Source organism: Geotrypetes seraphini, chromosome 17, assembly GCF_902459505.1.
Source record: "Geotrypetes seraphini chromosome 17, aGeoSer1.1, whole genome shotgun sequence".
Lineage (NCBI taxonomy): Eukaryota > Metazoa > Chordata > Amphibia > Gymnophiona > Dermophiidae > Geotrypetes > Geotrypetes seraphini.
This window is the reverse complement of record NC_047100.1, coordinates 47,662,177-47,675,138: the sequence shown is the minus strand read 5'-3', so window position 1 is coordinate 47,675,138 and position 12,962 is coordinate 47,662,177. Positions and strand designations below refer to the sequence as shown.

General features: G+C 46.6%; 2 protein-coding genes across 3 annotated transcripts in view; one reads left to right on the top strand and one right to left on the bottom strand.

The window, feature by feature from the left end:
- CDHR4 (cadherin related family member 4) overlaps positions 1–2,375 on the bottom strand; it is a 99,204-nt gene extending 96,829 nt beyond the window's left edge. Inside the window, exon 1 of one of the 2 annotated variants that reach the window (XM_033926437.1) lies at positions 1,960–2,375. Coding sequence is in view for 1 of the 2 variants with exons in the window: in XM_033926435.1 (XP_033782326.1) it covers positions 2,063–2,065 (3 nt within the window). In the remaining variant the exon portion in view is untranslated. The remainder of the gene's footprint in view (positions 1–1,959) is intronic. The other variant, XM_033926435.1, reaches the window with a different exon arrangement.
- A 182-nt stretch (positions 2,376–2,557) lies between these two features.
- TRAIP (TRAF interacting protein) overlaps positions 2,558–12,962 on the top strand; it is a 150,876-nt gene continuing 140,471 nt past the window's right edge. The window contains exons 1-2 of the mRNA XM_033926438.1: positions 2,558–2,655; positions 8,683–8,740. Of these exons, the coding sequence (XP_033782329.1) occupies positions 2,558–2,655; positions 8,683–8,740 (156 nt within the window). The remainder of the gene's footprint in view (positions 2,656–8,682; positions 8,741–12,962) is intronic.

Below are 12,962 nucleotides of genomic sequence, written 5' to 3'. Positions count from 1 at the left end.
GACTAAAATGGTTAAGGGGCTGGAGGAGTTGCCGTACAATGAGAGATTAGAGAAACTGGGCCTCTTTCCCCTTGAAAAGAGGAGACTGAGAGGGGAGGACATGATCGAAACATTCAAAATACTGGAGGGAATAGACTTAGTAGATAAGGACAGGTTGTTCACCCTCTCCAAAGTAGGGAGAACGAGAAGGCACTCTCTAAAATTGAAAGGGGATAGATTCCGTATGAACGTAAGGAAGTTCTTCTTCACCCAGAGAGTGAAAGATATCTGGAACGCTCTTCTGGAGGCTGTTATAGGGGAAAACACCCTCCGGAGATTCAAGCCAAAGTTAGACAAGTTCCTGCTGAACCAGAACGTACGCAGGTAAGGCTAGACTCAATTAGGGCACTGGTCTTTGACCTAAGGGCCGTCGCGGGAGCAGACTGCTAGGCACGAAGAACCACTGGTCTGACCCAGCAGCGGCAATTCTTATGTTTTTAACCATTCCATCTGCTCTATTGTTACCTTATTTGTGCCTGCCCTTCTCTGTTTCCTGTCCATAGGTGGGAATCACTTCTTGGTGCTCGGTGGACCTCCACAGTCACACCATTGGCTCTTATCATCACATTTAGTTCTTTTAAATTTAAGCCCACAGCGAACTCCTTGGGACAACTCCTCTTAAATGTATGTGGCTCTTCTTTATTGCTTGGTTTTGTGTCTCTATTCTGCTTGGTTATTGCACTTGTTTCAGACTCTATGCCACCACCATTGCTATCCCCCATTCTCTTTCACTGGGAACACCACCTGGACCCTCCTAGTCATATGCATCGCCCTTGGGATTCTTACTTGGTGCCTCCCATTTCAATTCTCTGGTTTTGTTTTGCTTTTCTACATGTGGAAAATCCCATAGAAACAAGATGGCAGATAAAGACCAAATGGCCCATCCAGTCTGCCCATCTGCAGCATCCACTATCTCCTTCTCTCTTTAAGAAATCCCATGTGCCTGTCCCACACTTTCTTGAATTCATACACAGTCTCTGTCTCCACCACCTCTACAGGGCAACTATTTCATGTATATACCACCCTTTCTGTAAAAAAATAAGTTCTTAGATTACTCCTGAGCCTATCGCCTCTTAACGTCATCCTATGCCCTCTCATTCCAGAGCTTCCTTTCAAATGAAAGTCTAGCCTCCTGCACGTTTATGCCATATAAGAACTTAAACATCTCTATCAGAGGGAGAAAAGTGACTGTCTTTGTTTCAGACTCTCTTGCCCTAACTGATATTCAGCCTGTCATGTTTTAATATCACAAATATAACCCAAGAATAGTCTCCCGGTGGAGGTGGTGGAGACAATTTTGTCTGAATTCAAGAAACCATGTGACAGGCATGTGGGATCTATTTGGGAGAAGTGGATGCTGTGGATGGGAAGACTGGATGGGCCATTTGGCCTTTATCTGCCATCATCTTTCTGTGTTTATGTTCTTCCACTAGCAATCTGTCAAGATTAGATCCCCTTTCATCCCTCCCCCTCCCCCCTATTCACTGTTTCTCTTGGATTTTAAGACGTTGACCCACTGCACATAAGTGTTGGGGTGCACTCAGGGCAGGATTAACCAATAGGCCGAGTAGGCACGTGCTTAGGACCCAAAATGGTCAGGGGGACCGATGAAGGAGGGCATCAACATTGTTTTTTTCCAAACGGTGATGGGCCCTTCCAGCATCAATCGCCAACGCGGGCCACCCCAATCATGTGAAAGTAAAACAAGCAAGCAACGCGGGTAAGAAAGGCAACGGGAACTGTAATTCTGCAAGCGGTGCTGCTTGCCCAAAGCTTCCCTGTGACGCAGCTTCCTGTTTCCGCCTGGGCGCATAGTGGGGTGGGGGAGGGGCAGGAGGCCCAGTGTACTTGGGTGCCTAGAGGCCCTTGACAAATTAATCCCGTCCTGGGTGCACTAACACAAGCAAGTTTTGAACTCACAGAAGTAGCTATTAGCTTCCAAGCTTGCAGTAAAGTACAGTATTCTGGACAATATAAACCATGGTATCATGATGTCCTCTCTCTTCTCAAGCATCAAACCCACCATGAAAAATGGATTTGGAAGAAATGTAGAACCCTGGAAATTTTGGTGAGCTACAAGTCAGTTATAATCTCTACCATCAACTTGGCTAAACTATCTTGTCTCTGCCATAGGATCAGCCATTATGAAATTGAAGAAAAAATTATTCGCTATATTATCTGAGCTGACATCATCAGGTGAGAAGTCATTGCCTCTTAGCATGCCTTCAGTGGAAAACTGTGCACAATTTATTGTTCAAAAGGTTACTTCTCTGCATCTTTCCTTCTTCCCTATATCTCAGATCTCCTTGATTTTATAGCCAGGAGGCAAGTCTTTAGACCTGCACTTCCCTCGAGCCGCGACGCGCGTAGACGTCAGAGCCAGGACGCGTTTACGTCACATCCCATGGCGTCGCGTAGACCCGGCCGGGAAAATTGAAACCAACAAACCAAGCCCAAGACGGGTGCGTTTGCTGAGACGGAAGTGGGGAGCGCGCGGCTCGGGTCGGCTCCTTAGACGATGCCCATCCGCGCGTATTGCACTATTTGTTCTGACTTCTTCGACAACTCGCGGGATGTGGCCGCCGTCAACTGCGGCCATACTTTCCACTATGAATGGTGAGTCTCCCGTCCTCTCGGTTATTAAACGGCTGCTTTCCTGGTAGTAATTTTAGCCCAGTCACTCCTGCGGTCTAGGCTCTACCGCGCTCGGGCCTTCAAGCCCAGGTGGCCAGTCGAGGTCGGTTAGAGTAGCCACATTCCAAGCAGTGGCTTCCCCCATGTGTTTTCTTTATTTATACATTTTCATATATAAATCTTGCTATAGAAACACAGGAATGAAAAAAAATTTTCATCAATAAGACCACTCATTTAGGTATATCATTAATCCTTTCTTAGACCACTCTTAGCCCTTTCAGGACCAAGGGACATATTTGTCCCATAACTTTAAAATCCTATAAATTTTGTTTGGGATAGTCTACAGTTCTAAATTTGATATGTACGGATTCCATATGATGCTGCCTTTATGTAAACAAACTTGTTCCGACATTCATTCATTAGCGTCGTTGCTAGATTGACGAGAAGATTCACTTGCCACACTGTCCATAAGCCAGAAGTGTGATTTTTAAATAAAAATAATGATATTTCACAAAAAAAATCAATGTTTTGGCATCTGCAAGCCCTTTTTACCATAAAAATGTCGTCAAAACCACAAAAATTGGCCTACGATCCTTATGGTCCTGAAAGGGTTAAGAAGTAAGAACCTAAGAAGATGCCTCCGCTGAGGCAGACCAGAGGTCCATCTCGCCCAGCGGTCCGCTCCCGCGGCGGCCCATCAGGCCCATTGCCTGAGCAATGGTCCCAGACTATCCCTATAACCTACCGCTACTCTTATCTGTACCCCTCAATTCCTTTATCCTCCAGGAACCTATCCAAACCTTCTTTGAAGCCTTGTAACGTGCTCCGGCCTATCACAGCCTCCGGAAGCGCATTCCATGTATCCACCACCCTCTGGGTGAAAAAGAACTTTCTGGCATTTGTTCTAAATCTGTCCCCTTTTAATTTCTCCGAGTGCCCCCTTGTACTTGTGGTTCCCCGTAATCTGAAAAATCTGTCCCTGTCTACTTTTTCTATACCCTTCAGGATCTTGAAGGTTTCTATCATGTCTCCTCTAAGTCTCCGCTTTTCCAGGGAGAACAGCCCCAGCTTTTTCAGTCTGTCAGTATATGGGAGGTTTTCCATACCCTTTATCAGTTTAGTTAAAGGGTATGGAAAACCTCCCATATACTGACAGACTGAAAAAGGAAGAACTTTGAGGAAAAAGCCTAATGTGTAAGACAGTTGCTCATTTTAATAATAAACCCTTCCTTATCAATCCTTTATTCTCTTTTTGACATCCAGAAATTCCCTCAAATGATCCGGAGAAAAGAAAGTATATTTGATTCCCAGATACTTAACCAGGCATTTACAAGGATATACTAAAAGAAAAGTGGCATCCCCTATATGTTTAGTACCGTACAGTATTGCTCTTTTCTTAGTTAATGATTCTGGCACAACATCATCATCTCTTCTGATCTAGGCTTTATCATCCTTCCTATCTCTTCCCCCCCACACACACCTTATTCCCTGCTTAATATACCAGTATTACCATTTTTTGTAGTTTGTAATATCTTCTCTCTCTCTCTCTCTATCCTGGCAGCCACTGCTCTCTTCACCTTCACTTGCTCAGCACGTTCTTTCCCTGTCCATCCCCACCATTGGCGCCAGCACTGTGGGTGTCAGTGGTTTGTTATTCTTGGTATTACCCCATTTTTGTATCCAGAGAGGGGACATTTGTACTGTTTGGTACCCCCAATCACTTTGAAATGTTTGATAAAGGAAGAAGCGCTACAAATACAACTTTGGGAGAAGAGTTGTGCAGAAAATGGCCAGATTTCAGGAAAACAAGTCTGGGGCAAACATTTTTAATCAGTTGGGATAGGAGAAGGAGCCAGGGGAACAGTGTGGAAAGATATGGGAGGGCTGAAGAAAGGGATAAAAGTCAGATTCCATGGATCATCTGGATCCTCTCAGTAACACTTTAAAAGTGGAGCACTGTTCTATTAACTCCAACCCACTTGTAAAGCACCCATATCTGTTTGTCATTCTCTATAAGTTCCTTACCCTATCTGCCTTGCCATTCCCTCTATAATTCCCTGCCTGAGCAGCGTGTATAAATTCGCCCTTGTCCTGTTTTCACAATTAGTTTGTAAACTCTCGCAAACAGGGACTGTTTCTTGTGTGTTAATGTACAGCATTGTATGTGTCTAGTAGCACTATAGAAATACATAAGTAGTACTGTAGTAGTATTTTGACTGTTCCTGCTGCTTTTCTTATGCAGTGAGCTCCTGCACGACGTGCTGATGTGCTCTATCCTTTCCTGCTGGGTCCCGCCCCCAAAGGAAGTGCTAATAAGGGTATGTGCCACCTTTCTGTTAGAACAAGTGCTAGATACCAGTGGTCCAGCCCTCTTGGTGGAATTGGGTGCTGGATCTGGCCCTTCAGTTTGGAATAGATAGTGGCACTCTTAATCTCCACAATGTGTCTACTCCCCAACATTTTATAAAGTGTCAATCTTTTTCTGCCTCTACCTCATGGTTTTCTATCTTTCCTGCTCCACAGAGGCTAACTTTTATTCAGTTTATGCCCCCTCTCTATTACTACTATAGCACTGAAAGGTGTATGCAGTGCACGCTGTATATTTAACATGCATTAGATCAGTGGTCTCAAACTTTCGGCCCGCCAGGTACTATTTTGAGGCCCTTGGTATGTTTATCATAATCACAAAAGTAAAATAAAAACAGTTTCTTGATCATATGTCTCTTTAGCTTATAAATGACAATATTATTATTAAGACTTAGCTAAAAGGAAAGATTTATAAACTATAGAGTTTTACCCCATGCAAAATTGTCATTTCTTTAATAAGACAACTATTTTTTCTGAGGCCCTCCAAGTATCTACAAATCTCAAATGTGGCTCTGCAAAGGGTTTGAGTTTGAGACCACTGTATTAGATGATCCCTGCTCAGAAGAGCTCACAATGTAATTTGGACAGAAAGGACATATAGGGGTTGGGGAGTTTCTAGCAGAGAGAATGATAGAACGGACATATACAGTATGTTGCTTGCTTTCACATCAGATTACAGGGATTACAGTGCTACACAAGAGTAAAGATAGTGAAGAGTTCCCCTGGAAATATGTACAGGATGTCATTTGGAAGGCACATACAGCCCAGGAATCCTGCAAGCAAACAAGTGAGATACTAAAGTCCAGAAAGAGACATCCTTTAAAATCAGTCAGTTTATTGCAAAAATGGTTCTAATGTGATGTAAGATATTAATCAACATTAAACAAACAAACAATTACACATATAAAAAAGAAACATCTATACAGAAAAACTAATTAGGATAAAATGAATAGTGCATGCAAAAACCTCTGTTGAAATGAGAAATATGTTTTTTGTCAGGGCAATAGTGGCTAGTGTAAGAATAATATGGTTAGGAATGCAGCAAAAGGTGGTTTTATCTCTTATCGTGGTTTCTACAATGACAAGGGCCTCAGTCTGCGGGATGTTCATAAATGTGAATCTTTGACCAAGGTTATCAAAACGATGTCAGAAATTCCCCGTCAAAACTATCTAAAAGGTTAATGAAATGTGATGAATCCCTATAAAGCTGTCAATCTCAGGAATATATGGTCTTTTTGAAATAATTCACAAATTTTGAGAGAGGTTCTAATACTGAACCATTTGCTGATATAATGGGCTTGTCTGGTGGTTTAGTGTATCTTTGTATAGGGATTTGTGTATCTTTATATATGATATATATTTGATACGAGAGTCATTTCATAAATAATGCACACTTTTTTTTTTTTTTTTTTAAATTTACATGTGTATTTTTTTTTTTTTTTTTTTTCAAGTATTTCTTTACAATCCTTCAATATAGTCTTCCTGCTTTGTAATAACTGAGTTCCAACGTCCGGGAAGCTTAGTTATTCCACCATTTTCGTTCAGTTGCCGAATGACTCGGGTACCAGCGGAAGAAAGCTCTTCCAAAGATGCAAAACGATATCCACGCATAGGTTGTTTCAACTTTGGAAAAAGGTTGAAGTCTGATAGACTCATGTCTGGACTGTAGGGAGCATGAGGTAACACCTCCCAGCCGGGGAAGAATTGTTGGACATGTGGTGGAGGAGAGGGAGAGATGCAACAAACAGGTAGAGAGGGGTGAGAAAGGGAGAAATCCTACATGGGTCATGGAAAGGGAAGGAGAAATGTTGGACACAGGGGTGGGAGGAGGGAGAGATGACCCATGGGGAGAGAGGGATAAATGTTTCACATGATGGTAGAGAGGAGGAAGGGAGAGAGGCTGATATGTGGGTCCTGTCTGATTTTAACCGCCAGAGGTTTAGCCAGCACAAAGAGAAGAGAAGAAAACGGACAGCCCTGCCTTCTCCCTCTACCCAAGTGAAAGGAATCCGTAAGTTGACCATTCACTAGCAGTTGTGCCTGCGGTTGAATGTATAAGCTATGAATCCACTCATGCCCCTTTATCCCATATTTATTCAAAACCCAAAATAAATATTGCCACAAAAATACTATCGAAGGCCTTTTCCAAATCCAATCCAGGTATAGCTGCCGTGCCACCACCCCTTCCCCTCATAGAATGTAGTGCCATCATGGCCTGGGTAAGGTTCATAAATACATACTGGCCCGGGATAAACCCCACGTGGTTTTCATGGATCAACAAAGACAAGAAGGCATTCAATCTCTTTGCTAGGATCGCGGCAAGGAATTTGGCGTCTTGGTTAAGAAGGGAGATAGGGCGGTAAGATCCCACCTGCTGAGGTTCCTTCCCGGGCTTGGGCAAAAGAACCACATGGGCCATGTTAGGGGTCCCAATCCCTCTCTCAAAACCCAGAGCATTATAGGCTGCCTCCAGTGCAGGTGAAATCAAATCAGACAGTATTTTATAATACATCCAGACCTGGCGCTTTTGCTAATTTCAGTACTTTTATGCCTGCTTGTATTTCCATAGTAGAGATAGGGACATTTAGCAAAGTGAGCTGATCAGCCATCAACCGAGGGAGATCAAGGTACTGAAAGAAAATACCCCATCTGAATTTGGAAAAGCTTGCTGGGAATAGAGAGCCTCATAGAATCTGACAAACTGTTGCTGAATCAGCTGTTAGATATAACGGATTCCTTGGGTGTCTTTAATGGACAATATGACCTGTTGTTTCCTGTGTGGCTGTACTAAGTTGGCTAGAAGGCTACCTGTCTTCCCGTCCCATTGATAAAGCTTATATCTTTGATAATAAAAATTTGGAGAGGCCTTCCAAGTCAGGATGGTATCTATACAATGCCTAAGATCTTTCAGCCGGGATTATCTTCTACACTCATACTAACTAAATATATTTTCCTCATCAGCTGGAATTCCCGAGATAAGGTCAAAAGATCCGCCTCTTGCTGTTTCCTCTTTATGGACACATAAGCTATAATAAAGCCTCTAAATACCAGCCTCCCAAAGCCTCGAGCAGCCATTCAGAAATGGCATTCCCATGCAGCAGTGCGCTTGTGCGCCGCTGGCCCCAACGTGCCGGTAATCAGCAGGCAGCCGCCCTGCGAAGCACCAGTGACCGGCACAATTAGGGAAGTGTTGCGGGCCCAGGCATTAGCACACTTGTGCGCTGCAGGCAATGACAAGCAGCAGGCAGCCATCCACCAACCTCCAAAATTTAAAGGTACTGCCGGGGGGCTGGCACAGAATTTAAAGGTGCTGGGGGTATGTAAAAGTGATGATTGATTGGGGGGGAACTGGGACGGAATTTAAAGATGTCGGGTATATATTAGTATACAATTTGGTTCAGAATGGGTTTTTTCTTGTTTTCCTTCTCTAAATATGGGGTGCGTCTTATGGTTAAGTGCGTCTTATGGAGTGAAAAATACAGTATAAGCAATATTGTACATAAGAGCTGTGGGTTTTGTGTTAAAGAACTCTCTTATATACATCAACATTTAAGGGTTATTAATGACAGCAGCCATGTAGATCTGATATATATGTTAAATATTTTGTTAAGGCGTTGAGTTTTGTTGTTCTTCTGTTCTCAGCCTCTTTCACTGGTTTCATACTGCCCCCAGTCGGACCTGTCCACAGTGCAGGATTAAGGTAAGCCTTTGCTCTATATTTGCTCCTGAAGTTCTGTAAATAATGCATTGGATAACTGTTCAGGGTAAGTCATCCTTGTGACTGAGTTGATTTCACTTTTTCTAATCTGAGGCAGTAACACCTAATTGTTAAATGAAACAAATATGTAAAATTATTTAGTTTAAAAGTATTATCCCAGGACAAGCAGGCAGGTATTCTCATTAGTGGGTGATGTCATCCGACAGAGCCCTGATACGGACGTCTCACAAGCATGTCTTGCTTGAAGAAACTCAGAAGTTTCGAGATGCCCGCACTGCGCATGCGCCAGTGCCTTCCCGCCCGATGCTCCGGGCGTGTCTCCTCAGTTCTTTTCTTTCCGCGGAGCTGAGAAGTTTTACTTCAATTCTGCGCTGACTGAATTCCTGTTTTTGCCTTCTAATTTCCACGATTTTGGGTTTCTTTTACTCTTTATCGTGTGTTTTCTTTCTTTTATTCCAAAAAAAAAAATTTTTTTCTTCCGGCGAGTCGGCCGGGTCGGCCACGTGGCTCAGGCCCAGCTCCTTCGATCTCGCGGCGGAGCTTTTTCGGCCTATGTCCCGGCCAATCACCGGTTTAAAAAAGTGTAGCAAGTGCCAGCGCGCGATTTCGTTGACGGACCCGCATCGACGCTGCCTGCAGTGTCTTGGTCCAGAACATTTTCCAAAATCGTGCCGGCCTTGTTCCACTCTTACAACGCGGGCGTTCAAGCGGCGCTGTTGTAGGAGTCGATGTTTAAGATGGAAGCTGCTAAAGAACGGGTCAACGTCATCGGCCGCTTCGCCTGTCCAAGCGAAGCCCGCAACTGCTCCCGCTACTCCGGGCCTGCTGAAGCCGGCTTCGTTTACTCCGGTTTCGGGCCCGAGTTCGGCGCCGGTACCTGTCCCCGTCTCCTCGGCTCAGGTACTGCCGTCTACTATTCCGCCTGTGGTCATTAAGGTGCCGAAAGCTTCCAAGCAGAAGCACTCGACCACGAAGGAGCGCGAAGACCGTGCTGGAGGACTCCCTTTCGGTGCGGATTCCTCCATATCGGATTCGCTCCGGTCCCTGCTCGAAGCTCAGTTTGTCGAGCTCATGCAAACTATGGGACCCAGGCTAATCGCCTCAATCCAGGGTGACCTCCCGGTCTCGATTCCGGGGGGCGGACCGCCCCCTCCTCCTCCTCCTCGCCGATCGATCTCGTTGCTTGGCGAGGAGGAGTGGCTAAGGGTGGCCGGTCCCTCGAGGCGGGCCTCCTTTAGCGACATGCCTCCTTTAGAGCCCATCACGCCTCCGCGCCAACACGGTGCTGTTCCCCCAGTTGATAATCAAAGTCCTGGGCATAGTAAATCTCAGGAAGAGTTCTTCCGCACTTCATACCAGGCCTGGGATGCGTCGCGTGAAGCGGCATCCATTAAGCCTCTGCGATCTACCGCTTCCAGTCCCATTCATTCGCTGGAAGCTTCAGGGGACCATACGAAGTATAGGCATTCTCGCTCTCCCTTCAGGCACCGGGAGGGACATCGATCCAGGCACTCATCTCGGCACTCCTCGCGCCATTCTGAGGTTTCGCCGCAGAAGAAGCTGCCATGTCTGGGATACTCTTCCTCTGATTTGTCTCCCTCGGAGGGGCCGTAGTACGAGGAACCATCTACCTCTTATTCTCCTTGTCGCTTCCAAGTCTCTCTGGATCCGGAGGCTTCAACTTCGTCCAGTCCCTCTCGGAGACCGATACTGGCAGACCAATTGTCTTTTTCTTCCTTTCTCCGACAGATGGCGGATGACTTGGATGTTACTTTGGACACTGGGTCTCGGTATTCTAAGGAGTATCTCGACACCATGCACTTACCTCATCCTCCTGCTGAGTCTCTTCGGCTTCCTCTCCATAAATTGCTGGATCAGACATTTATGCGATGCTTTGAGACGCCTTACTCTATCCCTGCGGTCCCGAGCAAATTGGATGCAACATACCGCATTGTCCATCACAAGGGGTTCGAGGGCGCTCAACTCTCTCACCAATCCCTGCTGGTCGAATCCTCCCTCAAGCGATCTCATCCCTCCCAGGTCTATGCCTCTGTGCCACTGGGACGAGAGGGCAGAACAATGGATAAGTTCGGTAGGAGAATCTACCAGAATTCAATGATGGCTTCACGAGTTCTCAATTATAATTTCTTTTTTTCTTCATATTTGGAGTTCTTCTTGCCGGTACTCCGAAAGTTTACTCCCTACATCGATTCTCTGGCTCGATTCGAGTTCGAGGAAGTGGTAGCCTCGCTTTCCCAGCTGCGTCTCCAGCTGATGCAATCCTCGTACGATGCCTTTGAACTCTCGGCACGTGCTGCCGCCTGTTCTGTGGCCATGCGTCGATTGGCCTGGCTTCGAACGATTGACATGGATCCGAACCTCCAGGACAGGCTTGTCAATGTGCCTTGTGCGGGTGCAGATCTGTTCGATGAGTCAATCGAGACTGTTACCAAGAAACTTTCAGCCCATGAAAAGTCTTTCCAATCTATCCTTAGGCCTAAGCCCAAGCCTCAGCAGTCTCGACCTTCTAGACCGCCTTTGATCTATCAGCGGCGTTACACTCCACGGCAGGCTCCTGCTGCGAGGCAACCGGCGAAGAGGCAGCCTCCCCAAAAAGCTCAGCAAAAACCTCAGACGCCGGCTGCACCCAAGGCTACTCAGCCGTTTTGACTCTATTCCAGGGAGCATGACCAACCTCGTTCTGCCTCCCCCTGGTTTTCCTATCGGGGGTCGCCTCCACCATTTTTATCATCGCTGGGAGGCTATTACCTCCGACCTCTGGGTCCTTTCCATCATAAGAGAAGGATACTCGCTACAATTCCATCGGGTCCCCCCGGACCACCCTCCAAGAGAGTATCCTTCCAACTTGACGCAGACCGCCCTCCTTCTTCAGGAAGCTCAAGCATTGCTCCGGCTTCGGGCCGGTGGACCAGCACAACCGGGGGTTTTACTCCCGGTACTTCCTTGTCCCGAAGAAGACGGGCGACCTGCGACCCATTCTGGACCTTCGGGTCCTCAACAAGTTCTTGGTAAGGGAGAGGTTTCGCATGCTGATCTTTGCGTCTCTCTACCCCCTCCTCGAGCAGAACGACTGGTTATGCTCTCTGGATCTCAAGGAGGCCTACACTCACATTCCCATTCATCCGGCCTCCCGCAAGTTCCTCAGATTTTGGGTGGGACATCTACATCTGCAGTATCGAGTGCTTCCATTCGGCCTGTCCTCGTCTCCCAGAGTCTTCACGAAGTGTCTGGTGGTGGTGGCCGCTGCACTCCGGAACAGGGGTCTTCAGGTGTTTCCCTACCTCGACGACTGGCTCATCAAGGCCTCCTCGGCTCCAGAGGTCATTTCGGCGACCCTGGCTACAATTTGCTTCCTGCAGAGTTTGGGCTTCGAGATCAATTTCCCCAAATCTCATCTACAGCCTACCCAGTCTCTCCCCTTCATCGGGGCGGTCCTGGATACCATTCGACTCAGAGCATTCCTTCCTCCTCAGCGCAGGGATGCTCTTCTTCATCTCTGCCAGTCTGTGTCTTCTCGCCAGTCCATCTCAGCGAGACACATGATGGTCCTCCTGGGCCACATGGCCTCTACAGCTCATGTGACACCCTTTGCCAGGCTTCATCTCAGAATTCCTCAGTGGACCCTGGCTTCTCAATGGACTCAAGTGTCAGACCCGTTGACTCGACACATCAAAGTCACTCCTGCTCTTCGGCAGTCTCTACTTTGGTGGATGACCTCTTCGAATCTATCCAGAGGTTTGCTGTTTCACACTCCTCCCCACGAGAAGGTTCTCACAACTGATTCTTCGACCTATGCATGGGGAGCTCACCTGGATGGTCTCCGCACTCAGGGATTCTGGACCAGTGCGGACAGACTCCATCAAATCAATCTTCTCGAGCTCAGAGCCATCTTCAATGCTCTTCAAGCTTTTCAACATCTGCTTCACGACATGGTGGTCCTCATTCGCACAGACAATCAGGTCGCCATGTATTATGTCAACAAACAGGGGGCCTCCCTCTGCCAGGAAGCTCTACGAGTCTGGGACTGGGCGGTTCGCCATAACGCCTTCCTCAAAGCTGTTTACATTCAGGGGAAGGACAATGTCTTGGCAGACAACTTGAGTCGTCTCCTCCAGCCTCACGAATGGACTCTCCATTCCAACCCCCTTCATCAGATCTTTGCACAATGGGGGACGCCTCAGAT